Source organism: Procambarus clarkii, chromosome 18 (assembly GCF_040958095.1).
Source record: "Procambarus clarkii isolate CNS0578487 chromosome 18, FALCON_Pclarkii_2.0, whole genome shotgun sequence".
NCBI lineage: Eukaryota > Metazoa > Arthropoda > Malacostraca > Decapoda > Cambaridae > Procambarus > Procambarus clarkii.
The window spans coordinates 23,646,964-23,664,003 of NC_091167.1; the positions used below are offsets into that span (position 1 = coordinate 23,646,964).

The following is a 17,040-nucleotide window of genomic DNA, read 5'->3' on the forward strand; positions in this document are numbered from 1 at the left end:
TTAGTTTATTTGGCAGATTAATAATGCATTTCTGGGGGGAGCCTCTTTGGGTCCCGGGAGCCATCCAGGCTGACATAGCTAATGTCAGACTTTGGCATCAGTCATGTGTATGGAGTTCTTTGGGCCTACCGGGGACTACGAACCAGGTTTCGTCAAGGAGGGACGAGGAGCAATGGCCTATAGAAACTCCCATGTGGTTGGAAGTATTCTATGTCTGCCATCAACCAGGTCAGGCTGTTGTCTCACAGCAAAGAAATGAAATCCTAAAAAAGCAGTAGGAGGACATGTTTAGCACTCCGATAAACAGCATGAAAGTGGAAGATCCGGACAACTTCTTTATGAGTGATATCCAAACCCCTGTAAATATAACTGATATCAACACGAGCGTGGCAGACCTTGAAAGAGAAATTGACAATATGCCCATGCACTCAGCCCCGGGTCCAGACTTATGGAATTCAATATTTATAAAGAAATGCAAAGTGTCAGTAGCACAGGCACTCAGTATAGTGTGGAGGAAGAACTTGGACACGGGAAAGATACCAGATGTGCTTAAAGTAGCAGACATAGCCTCTCTACCCAAGGGAGGGAGCAAATCATTGGCAAAGAATGATTTGCAAAGAATGATTTGACCAGTTGCACTAACGTCCCATATAATATAAGTATTTGAGAGAGTGATCAGGAGTCAGGTCACTAGTTTCATGGAAACCAATGACCTCCACAATCCAGGCCAACATGGATTTAGAACGGGAAGATCATGGCTCTCACAGCTACTTGACCATTATGACAAAATCAATGAGGCATTAGAAGAAAAAAAGAATGCAGATGTGGTATGCACGGATTTCACAAAGGCATTCGATAAATGTGACCATGGAGTGATAGCACACAAAATGAGGTCAATGGGAATAACTGGTAAAGTAGGAAGCTGAATACCCAGTTTTCTGTCAAACAGAATACAAAGAGTAACAGTCAACCATATAAAATCAAGTTCAAGCGCAGTTAAAAGCTCTGTACCTCAAGGTAAAGTCCTTGCACCACTGCTTTTCCTTATTCTCATATCAGATATAGACTCAAATACAAGTCATAGCTTCATATCATCCTTTGCAGATGACATAAAAATCAGCATGAAAATTACCTCTGCTGAAGACATTGATAAACTACAAACAGATATTAACAAAGTTAATATGTTTGACTTTTTCCAAAGAATGCCAGACCAGCCGGGCTGTGGTATGTGGGCATGCGGGCCGCTCCAAGTAACAGCCTGGTGGACCAAACTCTCACAAGTCAAGCCTGGCCTCAGGCCGGGCTTGAGGAGTAGAAGAACTCTCAGAACCCCATCAAGCAGGTATCAAGCAGGCACCCAGAAAGCTAAGCACCCCAAAACAAACCCCTATTCTGGTGAAAATTGCTACAGAAAGCCGAACTAGTGGATAGAACTCCCCAAACATAAACAACCAAACAAGCATGACGTCACACGTTGCCGTGCTGCTGTCTGCCCACCTCCCCCCTTATCCTCCCCAGGAGGGGGAAGGGGGAGCCCCAGATCCCCGCACCGGCAATCCACACCTCAGTTCTGAGGCTGATGCTATGGAAGAGGTCGTGTGCTCTGGCTCCAGACATTGTTTCAGCTCTGTGCCTTGTGTGTGGTGGTTGTCTTTTCGGTGGTGCGCGACCCAGGAGTATCTTTTCAGTACTTGGGCTGCATGCGCCTAGGTTTCCTTTCCCTAGGTGCCCAATAAGTACTGCCTAAGGGGCTTGAGGCCACCTTCCCCAAGTTCCTTGTGTTCTGCCTCTGCTTGGCCGTTTCCTGCTCAGTTTTCGGCCGCCCTTAGTGTGCTTGGGTGTTTTGTCTCCCTTGTTCGCCTCAGGACAGGAGGCAGTTTGCACTGATAAGGGGCACAGAGTACTGTGCAGATTGTTTTCATCATTCATAGCAGCCGGCTCTGTTCCGCCTGGGTACGCTGTCTTCTTGTTTTTTTTTTCTTTTTGTTGGCTTGCTGGGTGGGGGGGTCTGCCTTGGTTATTGCCCCGTATGTACTGAGTACTTTTGTCTTTTCAGGTGATACCCCCCTGCTAGGTCCCCGTGAGTGTACACATCCCGGGGGTTCAGCTATTAAAAAGCTGTTTGGTAGACTTGGGCGCCAGTTAGCAGTACCCTGCCTGGGCTTCCCTGAGCATGAGTTCCTTCTCAGGACCCTGGGAAATCCCACAGGGGGACACGGGTCCGATGGATGTGACCTGAGTCCCCCCCTCGCTTTGTGCGAGTTCGAGGGTTGCTCTGTCCCCCTTGTCTCAGGGTGACTCACTGTTTTTGCCTCCATCACGCTGCCTGTTGGGTCGGTGACACTTTCGACCCAGAGTCCTGCAATTTTTGTTGCTTACTGGTGATTCAGTTTACCTAATCTACTGATGACATTATTCGGGTACAGGCGGCACAAGCGTTGCATGTTCGGTTTAGGTTTTTGCAACGCCCTAGGTTGATTGCTGTGCCAGAAGCTCCAAGGCTGCCCCGTTTTGCTTATAGGGACCCAGACTTGGGGATGTTGGTTGTTTTGGCTTTCTGTCCGCGCCCCCTCATCCTTCCCCTGCTGTGGTTCGGTCACCCTTGCCCCCTGCTTCCGGCTGTGAAACATCTGAGAAGGTTTTCGGAGTCGGGGCAGGGTTTGGATGGTCTTGAGACTCGGGCATTCTTGGTGGATGCCCTTTCTGGTGTGGCAACGGAGACATTCGAGTTGGTTCTCCCTGCCGAAGGCTTTGGGTCTGACCAGTGGGCCCCCTTATGTTCGGCTTTTACGGCTGCGCTGGCCTTTTCTTTTGAGACCGGGGCTTTGGGAGATGACTCAGCCCCAGGTCCTGATGTGAAGGATCCCTGGGCTGGGGAGGGGCTGACTTGGGGGCTTTTGGCCCTGTTGGACCCCGCCTGGGTTTTTCTGTCCTCTGAGCGGGTCTTACTTTTACAAGGAGTAGGGTTTTCTTTTCCCCCTCTGCGTACGAACTGGATTTGGTGTCTGCCCCTCCCAGGGTTCGGTTCCGTGTCCCTTTGGGTGCTTCGGTCCCGTCTTTCCAGAGGTTTTCAGCTTCCCGCATCCAGCCTTATGTGGTGTGGGAGGCCTTTGCGGCTTACCTTCTGTGCGACCCGGATTATGCCTCTATTATGGATCCGTCTTTGTTCAGGTTTGGGTCTTTGTTTCCCTACTGGATCTGTTATGAGGTTCCGAAGTCGTCCTGGCTGGTGGACTGTCCTGCGTTTCCTTTGGAGGTGTGACATACCTTCTGTCATCAATGAGTGCTTGTTTGCCCCTGCCCTTCCTCAGGATGTTGGCATTATGCAGCTCCATGTGCAGGTTCCTTCCCTCTCGGCTCCGTAGGTGGCTGAGGACTTGCGCACTCGTGGCCTCTTGGCTTCGGCATTGCGTTTCTTTTCCTTTCTGGAGCTGTCTTCTGACTGGCTTGAGGAGGATGTGAAGGCACTTGGGGCAGTTCCTGAGTTCAATGCCTTGGGTTCAGCGGCTCGCTCGTTGTCTGCCTTGTTGAAGCTATTTGCGCTTATCCTGAGGGATACGGTGTCGCTGTTTTATGCCTCCTGGTTTGTGTGTCGGCAGGCAGTGCTTGCTTCCTCCCTGGAATCTGTCTGGGCCCTGGCTCTTAGAATGTCTTCACCCTTCTGTCCCTTGCTGTTTCTCTTTGAGACACAGAGACACAGAGTTTCAAAGAGACAGTCCGGCCTGTGTCTCTTTGTGTCGGCGGTTGCAGTCAGTTGTCTCGACTTCGAGTCGAGGAGTGAGCAGCGACCGCCTCCCGGGTAAGTCCCTCTGGTTTTCATATTTTGGTAGGTAGTTCCGGGGAGCCCCCCCTGAAAATCAGCTTTGAAAGTAATGAAACGCCATTTTCCCTCCCCCTGGTCGGCGGTTTTTCACGTGTTTTGATGTCCAGCCTCAGAACTGAGGTGAGGATTGCCGGCACGGGGGGCCTGGGGCTCCCCCTTCTCCCTCCCAGGGAGAGGGGGGGGGGGGGAGCTGCGCAGACAGCGGCACGGCGACATGTGACATCATGCTCGTTTCTGTTTGGGGAGTTCTGTCCACTAGTTCGATTTTTGTAGCAATTTTCACCAGAATAGGGGTTTGTTTTGGGGCGCTTACCTTTCTGGGTACCTGACCTGGTCGATGGCAGACATAGAATGCTTCCAACCACACGGGGGGTTTTATAGGCCATTGCTCCTCGTACCTCATCTAAGGAGACACTGGTGGCCCATTAAATGAGGTACAAGGAGCCCAATCAATGGGGTCGTAGTCCCCGGTAGGCCCAAAGAACTCCATACACATGACTGATGCCAAAGTCTGACATTAGCAATATCAACCTGGATAGCTCCAGGTCTCCCAGAAAATGGCATTTTATTACATTCAACGTTGGTTTTTTGACAATACAGTAGCCATTTTCTAACATTTTTGAAACAATAATCATAAAATGTTTTAACTCTATTATTTTAAAATGTGGTTTGGAAAACCATGATGAGGCTACATCAGAGGCTAAATATGCATTTAGGGTGGTATGCTCTATATGATGAAATACACCAGACTAAGGATGAGTATATTGCATGAAATAACACCAACATAATACCTTGAATTATTTCTAGAAATTCTGTACAGCATATCGTTAAAAATGACAAATTCAGAAGAATATTTATTCCCCTAGAACTCATGCATGAATTAAATAAACATAATGATTACTGACCTATGAGCTTGGTGAGATTTGTTATTCCCCATACCACAAGCACCAGAGCCATTAATACAGATGAGCGTGACACCCGTCGGCCCTCGATGGTCCCTCCAGCCATTCTCAAGACAGCACTATGATCCTTATAGTGGAAATACAAATTAAGAAGTCTTGATACAAAATTGAAAATGAGTTTTTTTAACACTGGCTACAAAAATATAAGGAGTGTGTCAGAGAACAGGAGCCAAAAGACCAGCATTGAATGGAATAAAACACCATTTTCTCGGTGAGCCCCGGAGGCTCCCTGGAGCTTATCGGGCTAATGTATGTTATATTAGACCGGGACACTAGCTATGGAGTTCAGACCTACCAGGGTCCAGTGCCAGAACCTGGCCCCTTCATAAAGGTTTCAGGGAGCAATGGCCCTGGAAAACCCCCCTTGTGGTTGGGGGTTTTCCTTATCTGCCATTGACCGGGGTTAGGCACCCAGAAAGGTAGTCATAACAAAACAAACCCAACATGGTAAGAAACTAAAACAAAAAACGAACAGAGGTAGAAACTCCCTATAATCCAAAGGAAACGAGCAAACAAGCAATTACCAGTAAGGAAACGAGCAAACAAGCAATTACCAGTATCACAATTTACTGCCGTGCTGCCCGTCCACGCAGCCCTCCCTCCCAAAGAGGGGGAGGGAGGTGGGCCCTGGACTTCACCGCGCATGCTGCCTAGTACACCAGTTCAGAAGCTTTAAGTGGCCATCAAAAACCGAGGAGAGGTAAGATAGGAGAGCACCCTGTCCAAGAACCAGGACGGATCAGGTGGCGCATGAGCACGCAGGAGGTGAAACATAGCACGAGAAAGCTTACGGAACGGGGTAGATGTGACGTCCACCTCAAGAACCGCCCGAGTCTCGGCCCTTTTCCCTAACTCCGACAATCAGGAGCCGGGAAAAGGGAGAACAGCACCTAATTAAAAAGGGGCGGCCTCGGGGCATCCGAGTGGGAACCAACCTAGTGCGTTGCAGCAACCTAAACCAAGCTTGCAACGCGGATGCCGCCTGTACTCTGAACAGTAATAACATCAAGAGAGTACTGGAGAACAAGCCGAGAACACAACTTGCAAGACTCCGGGTCAAGGTGTCTGACCCAACAGGCAGCATGACGGAGGTAAAAGTGGTGACTGTCACCCGGAGACAAGGGCACAGCAACCAACGAACCCACACAAGAAGGGTTGGAACCCGGAAGACACATTCAATGGTCCACCGAGTCCCGACAGGGGTTTCCAGGGCCCGTAGGGTAACAACTACGGGAAGCCCGGACAAGGTGATGCTAACCGGTTAAAACCCAAAATTAACAAGGGGTAGAGGACAACACTGAAAACACCTGCAACGTGTACAATCACGGGGGTCTAGCAGAGGGCCGTCAAACACTACCAGTGGAACTATAGCCAAACTAGGCAGAACCCCCACCAGGCAAATGAAAATAAAAACAAAAGAAAAACCCTGCCAAAGTACACCATTCCCAGAGGCAACAGGAACCGGTCGCCGCTTAGGTGGCAGGTCGCGCAACATCTTGACGCCCTACCCAACACAATACCTGTCCCTACCCAGGGCCAAACAGGGACCTCAAGCCCCAGCTGGCCCCAAGGGTGAGGCAAATGCCGAGCAGCAAGAACCTCTACAGGAATCGTTCCTGAATGCCCCAGGGAAGATAACCCTATCATGCAGGGGCAGTACTCACAGGGTGCTCAGGGAAGGAAACCCCTAAGCGCCGGTACTGATGAGGAACACCTGGCCACCAGTAGCCTGGTGGATAGCGCGCAGGACTCGTAATTCTGTGGCGCGGGTTTGATTCCCGCACGAGGCAGAAACAAATGGGCAAAGTTTCTTTCACCCTGAATGCCCCTGTTACCTAGCAGTAAATAGGTACCTGGGAGTTAGTCAGCTGTCACGGGCTGCTTCCTGGGAGTGGAGGCCTGGTCGAGGACCGGGCCACGGGGACACTAAAGCCCCGAAATCATCTCAAGATAACCTAACCACACAACACAACACACAGCAGTGAACGCCACGAAAGGCAAACACCGCCTAGGGACCTCTGTCAGTCATTTTAGTTGGGTTTTAATGTTGTCCATTAACTCCAGTACTGATTTATGAGCCAGCAGGAACCACTTGAGAAGTTGTGTGTGGTGCTAATGACAGGATGCTATCCTGCCTGATTGTGAATACTCTAATCCTATGGACATGGTGAATCTTATCTTAGTGAGTATCTGAATGAGATGGATCAGAAATAAAATTAATAGTCTAAATTCAAGCTTTTCAAAAATGAAACTAAGTCTTCTTTAGCGAGTAAATTTTTCTGAATAACCCAAATAAGAAGTACTTTACTTACCCTCAACAGATGACATATCATGAGAAATATCCAGCCAAGAAAACCCAAAGCAATGTGGATAGACAAAGCCAGTCGATCATAGTGATGATAGTAGTCCATGCCATGTTGTGTCATGGAGATTAGATGGAGGCTCTCTGTGTTCTGAAAATATACTAAAAAGGTCTCAATTCAAACATGCAAAAGATATTAAATAAGCATGTAACACATGGTAACATTTATTAGTAACTATATATTGCTAACAATATACATTAACTCCTGTATAACAATGTGCAAATCATTTAAAAGCACCCACACATGGGCAATTCCAGCCATACATGACTGGTGGCTACAAAATTGATGCCCGAGCACAATATTGTGTGTTCACTAATATTTCTCCTACAACAATACTGTTTGTGGTGTTATTACACTATATACACACACATTATATATAAATATCTACCTGTTTTATTCACCATACTTGTACAAGTAAACTGGTATGGTGCCCAAAGACCATCGTGGTCATCAGTAAACAACATGGTAAGTCCTGCAGATGACGCTCCTCCCTCACCAAAATGGCGGCTCCCAACCTCCTACTCTCGCTGTTATCTCGCACTATACACACGTTATATACAAGTATCTACATTTGTGTTCACCATAGCAAACCACTAAGCTGGTATGGTGAGTGCAGTCAATAAAAGGTGGCCACACACACTCAAAAGACAATGCCACCATCCTCCCTCCCACAGCATTACTCCTCCCTCCATGGCGCACAGTGCCAAATATCACGACAATCCTGCTATTATCAGAACCCTGGTCAGTTTTATCACAGTCAGGGGTCTTCTGTAATAATATCATCGCTATATAATAGCATGAACAAGTATATTATGGCATTTTTAGGGGATGCTGTGGTCACAAGCTGAACAGCAGTGCTGTGAGTTCATGCTGCGTGCGTCAGGCTTGGTAGCCGACTCAATACTGAGGCCCCTAACACCCTGGAGTTTGGCCCACGATTTTTTTTTAAAATGGCGTCTGTTTACAAGAGCCCTGATGAAGGTGTGGTGAACCCCGTGTATCCGCGAGCCGTTTAAATCTTGCGTAGTACTCCAAAGCATCACATGATGCGATGCGCAATTTAATGCAAGTCGGTCAAAGCATCATATGATGCAATGCGCAATTGAAGGGTTAAACTGCCGAGGGTTTGCCTCCGGTGACTTATATACAAGGACAATAACTACATTTAGGATCTCTATTTTGATTATCAGCACTTTCACCATATCATTTGAGGTGTTTAGCACCTCAAGCCAAGAGATGACGCATCCTTGAGCACATCGAGCGAAGGCTTGGGTAGGCGCCACGGCACTGAACCCTGAAAAACCTTAAAAGGAAGCTAGCGACGCAGCAGCTGACACAAGGCCCCCCGGGGGTTGGTACAGTACTTGCGGGACCACAGCTGAAGGAGAGAGACTGGAGGGAGAGAGACGGAAGCGGTATGAGTCCCACACAAGACCCAGCAAAGTCCGAACCTGAGAGGGGGCCAGATGGGACTTTCGCCAGTTAACCAGGAACCCGAAGCCGGCAAGCTGGGAAAGAACCAAATCCCTGGTGAGCAGACACGCAGACCGACTGGGAGCCCAGACCAAGCAGTCATCGAGGTAGGCCAACACCTGAACACCTAAAAGACACAGACGGGCCACCACGATCTGGGCGAGACGTGTGAACACGCGAGGAGCCAGGTTCAACCCACAACAAACCTGAACCAGATGACAGCTGGAAGAAGCCAGCTGCATATACCACTCAACCGCAGAGTCTGCAAACAGCAAAGGACAAAAGGGCGAAGAAAACCGAAGAGAAAGGGCCCAAGCAGATTCCATGGAGGAAGTGAGCACAACCTGCCGACATGCGAGACGAGCAACAAAGAACCGCGACACCACATCACATAAAATCGGTGCAAACAGGTTTAGCAGCACAGATGATGCACGAGCAGCTGAGACCAAGGCACCAGACCCAGGAATGGCCCCAAGCACCTCTACATCCTCTGCAAGCCAATCCGAAGACAGCTCCAGGAGGGGAAAAGAAACACAAGACCGAAGCCAACAAGCCACAAGCGCGTAAGTCCTCAGCCAAACGCGCAGCCGACAGGGAGGAAACCTGCAAGCAAAGCTGAATCACGCCCACATCCCGCAGAAGGGCAGGGGCAAACAAGCACACATTAAGGTGCTCAAATTTGTCATCAACGCCTCGCGCCATTCAAGCATGTGGGTACGACAGAAAGCACTCCAACCCTCCAACGACAACATCGGGCAGTTATCAAACCAGGACAACTCCAGAACCTCATAACGAATCCAGTATGGAGACGAAGACCCAAACCTGAAGGAAGACGGATCCATTATAGAGGCATATTCTGGGTCGCACAGGAGGTAAGCTGCAAAGGCCGCCCGCACCTCAGTAAGTGAGATGCAGGAAGCAGAAAACCTCCGAAAGGACGGAACCAAAGGACCCACAGGGATACACAACCAAACCCGGGGAGGAGCCGAACCCAAATCCTACTTGTACGCAGAGGAGGGTAGGAGAAAACCTCACTTCTTGTAACAGAAAGCCCCTCTCTGAAGGTTGGAAAACTCAGGCGGGGTCCAGCGGAGCCTAAGGTCCCCAAGTCAGCTCCTCCCCAATCCCGAGAACCTCCACATCAGGCCCTGGGGGCGAGTAATCCTCCAAAGCCCCTGGCCTCACAAGAAAGAGCCGGGGTGGCCAGAAAAGCAGGAAGAGATGTGGCCCATTGGTCAGACCCCAGTGCCACGGCTGGATGAATGGACTCGAATGCCTCCGTCACCACCCCGGAAGGGGCAACCCCCGAAACTGCCAGAGTCTCAGAAACCTCTAAACCCCGCCCCAACTCCAAAGACCTCAGACAATTTGGAATTGGAACCAAGTAGGGAGGTGGAGAGGAACAGAATGAGTCACAACAGAGGAAGAACGAGGGGGTGCGGACTGAACAAATGTCGAAACAAACAACACCCCCAAGTCCGAATCCCTAGAAGCAAAGTTGGGGCAGCCTCGGGGCATCCGGGGAAGCAACCAACCTAGCACGTTGCAGCAACCTATACCTAGCATGCCATGCCTGAGCCACCTGCACCCGAATAATGTCATCAGTTGATTGGGTGAATTGAGTCACAAAATAAGCAACAATGCTCATAATACTCAGGGTCGAAGGTGTCACTGACCCAACCGGCAGTATGACGGAGGCAAAAGCAATGAGCTTCGCCAAGAGACAAGAAGACACAACAACACTCAAACTCGCACAAGGCAAAAAGGGACTCGGGGATTCGCATCCATTGGACCCTGTGTGCCCCCACAAGGTTTCCTAGGGCCCCCAGAATTGTATGACCAAGAGTAAGCCCAGGCAGGGTACTGCTAACCGGCACCCAAGTCTACCAAACTAACTTCTAAAACTGAATCCCAAGGACGTGTCCAATCACGGGAGCCAAGCAGGGGGTACCACTGAACACCGGAGGTCAAGACTTTAATATAACAGGGGGCAAGGGACACAAGGCAGACCCCCTCTACCAAGCAGAAACAAAAAGAAAGAGAAAAACCCCACAAGAGGACAACGTACCCAGGAGAAACAGAGCCAGCCGCTATAATAGGTGAAAACTAGCTGTGCAGTACCCCATGCCCCTACCAGTGCAAAAATTACCACTTACCCCAAGATAAACAAGGGAGGAAACTCCCCTCCCCACCCCCCCCCAACACACTCAGGGTGGTCAATCACCGAGCAGCTAAAGACCAACAGACGTAGACCCCAAGGTGACTTGTGGAAGATAACCCCAAGCCCCAAAGGCGGTACTTACAGGGCACTCAGTTAAGGGAACCCTAAACACATGCAGCCCGAGTACCTGTGAATACTACTCCTAGCTTCCATGCCAGAGTAAGAGCAGTTCTGAACACACGGCACAGCACAACACAGAGGGAATCTGGATAGAAACCCAGGATCTACTACAGAAGCATCTGAAGTGTTGCATGGAGGAGCGAGTGTACTGATGGTATAATACTGCAGAAAGATATCTTGAGTGGAGTATTAGACACAAAGGTTGGTTCTTTATGGCTACTAGTAATGGTCAACAGAAAATGCATATAAATATTTGCTATTTGTGACAAGAAATAAAGGGTAAAATATTTATAATTTGGGTGCCAATACACTAACCAGTAATTACTCTAGCACAGGGCACAAAGAAAATATAAACTGTAATAAATGTATTTTCTATCAATTTTGTCATAGGAGCTTCACTTCTTTGTGAAATACAACACTGACAATGGGTTTAAACATGCCTTATTGTAGCTCAAATGATAAAAAGACTTCAAAGATTATTAAGAAAGTCATTATTACACTACTCTCCTGACAAGGTAAGTAAAATTTGTTGACCTTTGTTGGTCAACAAAGGTTGACCAACAAAAGGTTTCAACAATTTGTTGAAAATTTGTTGAGAATAATGCTTTTTATTTGTACACTATCATTATTATTATTTTAATTTAAAATACAATACTAAATATTTGGTTTTAATGTTGATTCATTGATTTTTAGGCAAACACATACAGCGTTACAATGGCTATGTGCCCTCCTGAAGCCATTGCTGCCTCATATGAGCAAGACCAATGGTGCAATTACATTCGTGTAACCGATGCTTTATTAACTTTTTACACAACCTATATACCTGTACTTGCAAATGGCTTCATACTTTCTCCTGATAATTCCCTATCTATAACAATCTTTTACTAAAGGTTAATAATGATGTATTTATATATGTTCTGTAAAAGGATAAATGAAGACTGGCAAGACTGGCAAGGAAGAACTCCTGACACCTGGTACAATACAAGAAGCCACAGTAATAAACAAAATGAAAACAATGTAGGAAAACTACCAGGAAATTCTTTCATGAGCAGAGTGGCAGTAAAACTTCAGAAATTAAAGTGCACCAAAACTCCTGGAAATTATTAAATGGTTTATAACAGGGTAGAGAGAAAGGTATACCATGAGCATAGCTCTCTTCCACATAACTATAAATAGGTAATAACACACATACTAATCATTGGATGTAAATCAATCTACATTCTATGCTATTATCTAAATCCCTCTGCCTCATTTACAGTGGGTAGTCCCCTTGAAGGTGAGCCCATCATCAGCTTCAGGTCACCTAATATAAACCTTTTAACTTTGCCTGCTCACTTCCAATTATGGATACCAGTATCCACTCAATTTAACGGCCTCTTTTATACCGATCAACACAAAATACCTTCTAATGCAGCAAAACCTGCAGAGATAGTAATTTATGACTGAAAGAGCTCATATCATAAAGACAATAACTCAATTGTGACTGAAAGAACTTAAACCCTAAAGGCTTAAAAATTGATGCACCTACCGCATCTTCATAATTTGCACTTTTCAAGTGATTACGAATTGTAGCCAGAGACTCGAGCTCCCTGTCTAGTGTAAGGACAGTGTAGGGCCAATAGAATATAGGCAATGTTTCTTCCTCTTTTTGGGCTCTCTTTTGCTGGTATTGGGCAAGCATTTGACGAGCATTGGCAAAGAGAGCTTCCGACTTGTATTGATCTGATGCTCCAAGATACTCAACATGTAGTATGCCCTGAAATACAAATGTAAAATTATAAGAATACAGAATACAGTATAAAACCAGCATTGAATGTAATGAAACACCATTTTCTGGGTGAGACCCGGAGCCTCCCCTGAGCTACCTAGGTTCATATGTAATATATTAGTCTTTGGTATCAGTCAGTGTGAATGGAGTTCATAGGCTTACCAGGGACCACAAGCCAGAACTTGGCCCCCCTCAGAGAGGCACAAGGAGAAATGGCCTATAGAATATGTTATGATCCCAGGCAACCAAAAAACGAGTCTCCCCTTTGAGAATTATTCTGTCAAGCCTGACCTGACTAGAAGGTCTAGGAAATATAGAGGTGAAGACACAGATGTAAAGTAGTGGGTTGGATATGATGAACAATTTGAGATTATGGGCAGTTAATAAGAAAATAGATAAATGACTGGTTAGGAGATGTGGATAATTTGCTGGAGGCGTGAGGCTCGCTTCTGGAGGGCTTTGACCTCACTTGAGTGCCAGACATTGCAAGGGGAAGTAGTGCCCCGTTTCAGCTCCTGTCTGAAAGGAACCCCTAGTGATATATCTCCAAGAGAGGAGAAGTGTACAGACGTTCCAGCTGTGGAATCGAGCTGGGAACGTTGTGGTCTCAAGTCCTGGACGGCGAGGAGTGTTTATTAAGCCGCCCAGAGACATTATCGTGGGCCGTGGGAGTGCCCTGACCAGACTCCGTCAGAGGGAGGAGCGCCCTCGACTAAACAATCTGTAGTAAGCACGATGTTAAGCTAGTCTATAGCGATTACTTGTAGTTGGTCGTGTGCCCAGCAACAGTAGCAATGTTTATTGATAAGTTAGACATGTTTTGATAAGGCAGAAGGCCTAAAATAAGAGAGTGGAGAGGGAGGAACGTCCTGGAGGGCGGAGCGACATCCGTCTCCTCTGAGCGCTGGCAGGTGACTGAGGGAGCCCAACTCCTGACGGCGGAGGACCCTCCCAGAGTGAGTGAGGGCCGCGGAGCAAGGCGGAGCATGGACCAGCCCAAACAGGGGAATCCACTCTCACAGTATGTAGAGAGCAGATAGATGTTGGAGGCAAACATATTGTGTGGTTATTTTTGTTTAAGTGTTTAAAGGGAAACATTTTTATTGGAGTGCCAATGGGTTGCAGGTTTGTCTTTGGGAAGAAGTTGCTGAGAACTTCGAAGCCAGCACAGAGGGGGCCAGCTCTGAAGGGGCCAGGTTCCGGCTCTGGTCCCTGGTAGGTCTGAACTCCATAGCTAATGTCCAAGTCTAAAGTACATTAGCCCGATAAGCTCCAGGGAGCCATAGGAGATCCCCTCAGAAAAACACAGTAAAGTGTCTGCGGTAAAGTATGTGCGTATCTTATTCTTTATAAATTAATAAAGCACTGTGCTCTACAACCTCAACTCATAATCGAGTGATTGGATTTGATTCCCACAATAGGACAGTAACAGTTGGGCAAGTTTCCTTTCTTCCCATGACCCTGTTCATTTAATAGTGAACAGGTACAACTGTTGTGGGCTGTATCCTGGGAAGGGTCAGTACATTAGATGGCACTAGGGGGGTGGGGGAGGAAGCACTTCAATAAGCCTAAGCACAGGTTCTCTCTCTTCGTCAACGGCAATACATATCAGTACACATACGAGGAACAATTAATTAATGTGAACTTACAACACTATTGACTGGAATAGGGATGCCAATGATGGATGCCATCAGCGGAGCTATGTCAGCTTGGTGAAGGTCATGTCGGCGTACATGTGAGAGACCCCACTTTTCTATCCTGGCATCGTAGATCATTTTATCTTTAAATTCTGAAGGATCCTTTGGCAAGGCTACTCCAGCGCCCCAAGCTACAAAAGGAGTTTCTGTTTCACTTGGGTCACCCGCTCCATGAGAACCTGTAAATTTGGCCTGTAGTTAACCATTATCAACTGAATTTGCCTAAATTTCCTGTTACTATTAAATAATCAACATAACTAACTACTGATGTAAATAGATGAAATTTCTTTACTTCTGTAAACCAGATGTGTTAATGTTTAAGTTGTGTCAATTGTAATATGATTTGAAGCAATAATAATAATAAATTATTAGGCTCCATCATACCAATCAATGAAGACAAACTACAAAAAGACACAAAAATGAAACCTGTGCAGAACGGAACCAGAAGGGTTGCGAGGAATGAGAACTGCAGTTTAGAAGATCTGAACATCAAAGCACACAGATTCCACACAAACAAAAAATCACAAAACAACACTCATCAAAGCAACAGACAGGAGTCACCAGAAATACATACCACTCGGTTTGACCGCTAAAATCCCTTGGCGCCCATGGAAGTATTATACAGTACAGGGATACTAAGTAACTTTTAGTGAATACAGTCAGCTATTATTCGCTTGGGAGTTCTACAACTGGTAATTCTACTACTCAAGCTGTGAAATATGCAAAACAGGACATAGTGAAATGAGACTTTATTACATGTTTAATGGAATGAAAATATATTTTCCCAAATTTCTAAAGAATTTCTGGTGCTTTCTCAGAATAAGAAAAATGTTTAATGCTGTATGTACATACCCCAGTCTGTCATGCCATGATCTGAAGTGAAGACATATGCAGTCTTTTGGTCCTTGAAGAAATCTTCAAACAATTCAACCAATTTTTCAACTCCTTCATCAACTATTTCAATATTCTTCAGGTATTCCCTGTAATAGTTTTGAAAGAAAATTTGATCATGCCACATGTCTAAAACTGAAACCCAAAAACTAAGTTATGTAGCTGCTTGTACAATTTCTCAAGTTATTGGCTTAACCATAAAACTAAACACTTATCCATATTGTATGTTTACTGTTCCTCCTGTTGAATCATCTACAGTACTGTTTACAACTGGTGAGACACACATTGGCTAAACATACAGCATCAAATTTGAATGGTGCAAATACAATTTGAAAGGCAACTTACATAGCAAAACTAATACAACCTAAACATGAAAGTGACTTTCAGTGGGTTATCAACAAGAACTAAAAAAAAACAAGCATTGAATGTAATGAAACGCCATTTTCTGGGTGAGCTCCGGAGGCTCCCTGGAGCTTATCGCACTAATGTATGTTATATTAGACCGGGACATTAGCTATGGAGTTCAGACCTACCAGGGACCATGAGCCAGAATCTGACCCCTTCAGAGAAGTTGTAGGGAGCAATGGTCCTGGAAAACCCTCATGTAGTTGGGGTTTTCCTTATCTGCCATCGACCGGGGTTAGGCACCCAGAAAGGTAGGCATAACAAAAAAAAAAAAAGGTAAGAAACTAACAACAAAAATCAAACAGAGAGGTAGAACTTCCTACAATCTCAAGGAAACAAGTAAACAAGCAAACATAACACACTACTGCTGCACAGCTCCTCTGCACATCTCCAGCCATAGCACGCAGGTAACGGCGAAGAGCCTCAACCAGACGCAACACATGACGTACCCCCGGCCGAACCATCCAAGCATCAATAACCCAAGGTCCCCTCCAGAAAGCAGCCATCTCGGCCTTCACCGGAAAAGACGGAGAAGGCTGCAAACGTACAAACCTACCACCAGAACCGAAAGAGCAGAAACCCCTGTGCCGGAGAAGAGCCGGAAGCTCCCCAACCCGACCACCCCCAGAGGCCAATGCTAACAAATATAGGTCCTTTGAAAAACAATCTTGAACCGAAGGGGCTACCACAAACCGAGGAGAGGAAAGATAAGAGAGCATCCTCACCAAGGACCAGGATGGCTCAGGCGGCGCATGAGCAGGCCAAAGGAGTAACAAAGCACGAGAAAGTGTATGGAACAGGGCAGATGTGACATCCAACCCGAACGTAAGCTGGATCGGCTCCGCCCGCACCGCACGATATGAGGGGATAGGAAGAAGCATCAAATAACTGTCCGGAAAACCAAGACAGGACAAGACAACCTGATGCGAAAGAGAAGACAACCTACGAAGAGCAAGAAACTCCATAGCTAATGTCCCGGTCTAAAATACATCAGCCCGATAAGCTCCAGGGAGTTGTAGAGGCTCCCCACAGAAAACAGCATGAATGTAATAAAACGCCATTATATGGGTGAGACCCGGAGGCTCCCCAGAGCTATTCGGGCCGATATGAATGTATTAGACCCTGGCATCACTTGAAGTGAATAGAGTTCTTAGGCCTACCAGGGACCACGAGCCAGAACCTGGCCCCCCTCAGAGAGGCACGAGGAGCAATGGCCTATAGAAACCATTGTGTGGTTGAAAGCATTCTATGTCTGCTATCGACCAGGTCAGGCACCCAGAAAGGCAAGTGCCTCAAAACAAACTCCAATTCTGATTA

At 46.8% G+C, this 17,040-nt stretch overlaps 1 protein-coding gene across 5 annotated transcripts in view; it reads right to left on the reverse strand.

Moving 5' to 3' along the window:
• PIG-N (Phosphatidylinositol glycan anchor biosynthesis class N) overlaps positions 1 to 17,040 on the reverse strand; it is a 61,525-nt gene that overhangs the window by 31,914 nt on the left and 12,571 nt on the right. For all 5 annotated transcript variants that reach the window (XM_045736480.2, XM_045736481.2, XM_045736483.2 and 2 more), the window contains exons 4-8: positions 15,280 to 15,407; positions 14,380 to 14,606; positions 12,491 to 12,718; positions 7,098 to 7,238; positions 4,729 to 4,852 (exon numbers count right to left, since the gene is read on the reverse strand). In XM_045736480.2, the coding sequence (XP_045592436.1) occupies positions 4,729 to 4,852; positions 7,098 to 7,238; positions 12,491 to 12,718; positions 14,380 to 14,606; positions 15,280 to 15,407 (848 nt within the window). The remainder of the gene's footprint in view (positions 1 to 4,728; positions 4,853 to 7,097; positions 7,239 to 12,490; positions 12,719 to 14,379; positions 14,607 to 15,279; positions 15,408 to 17,040) is intronic.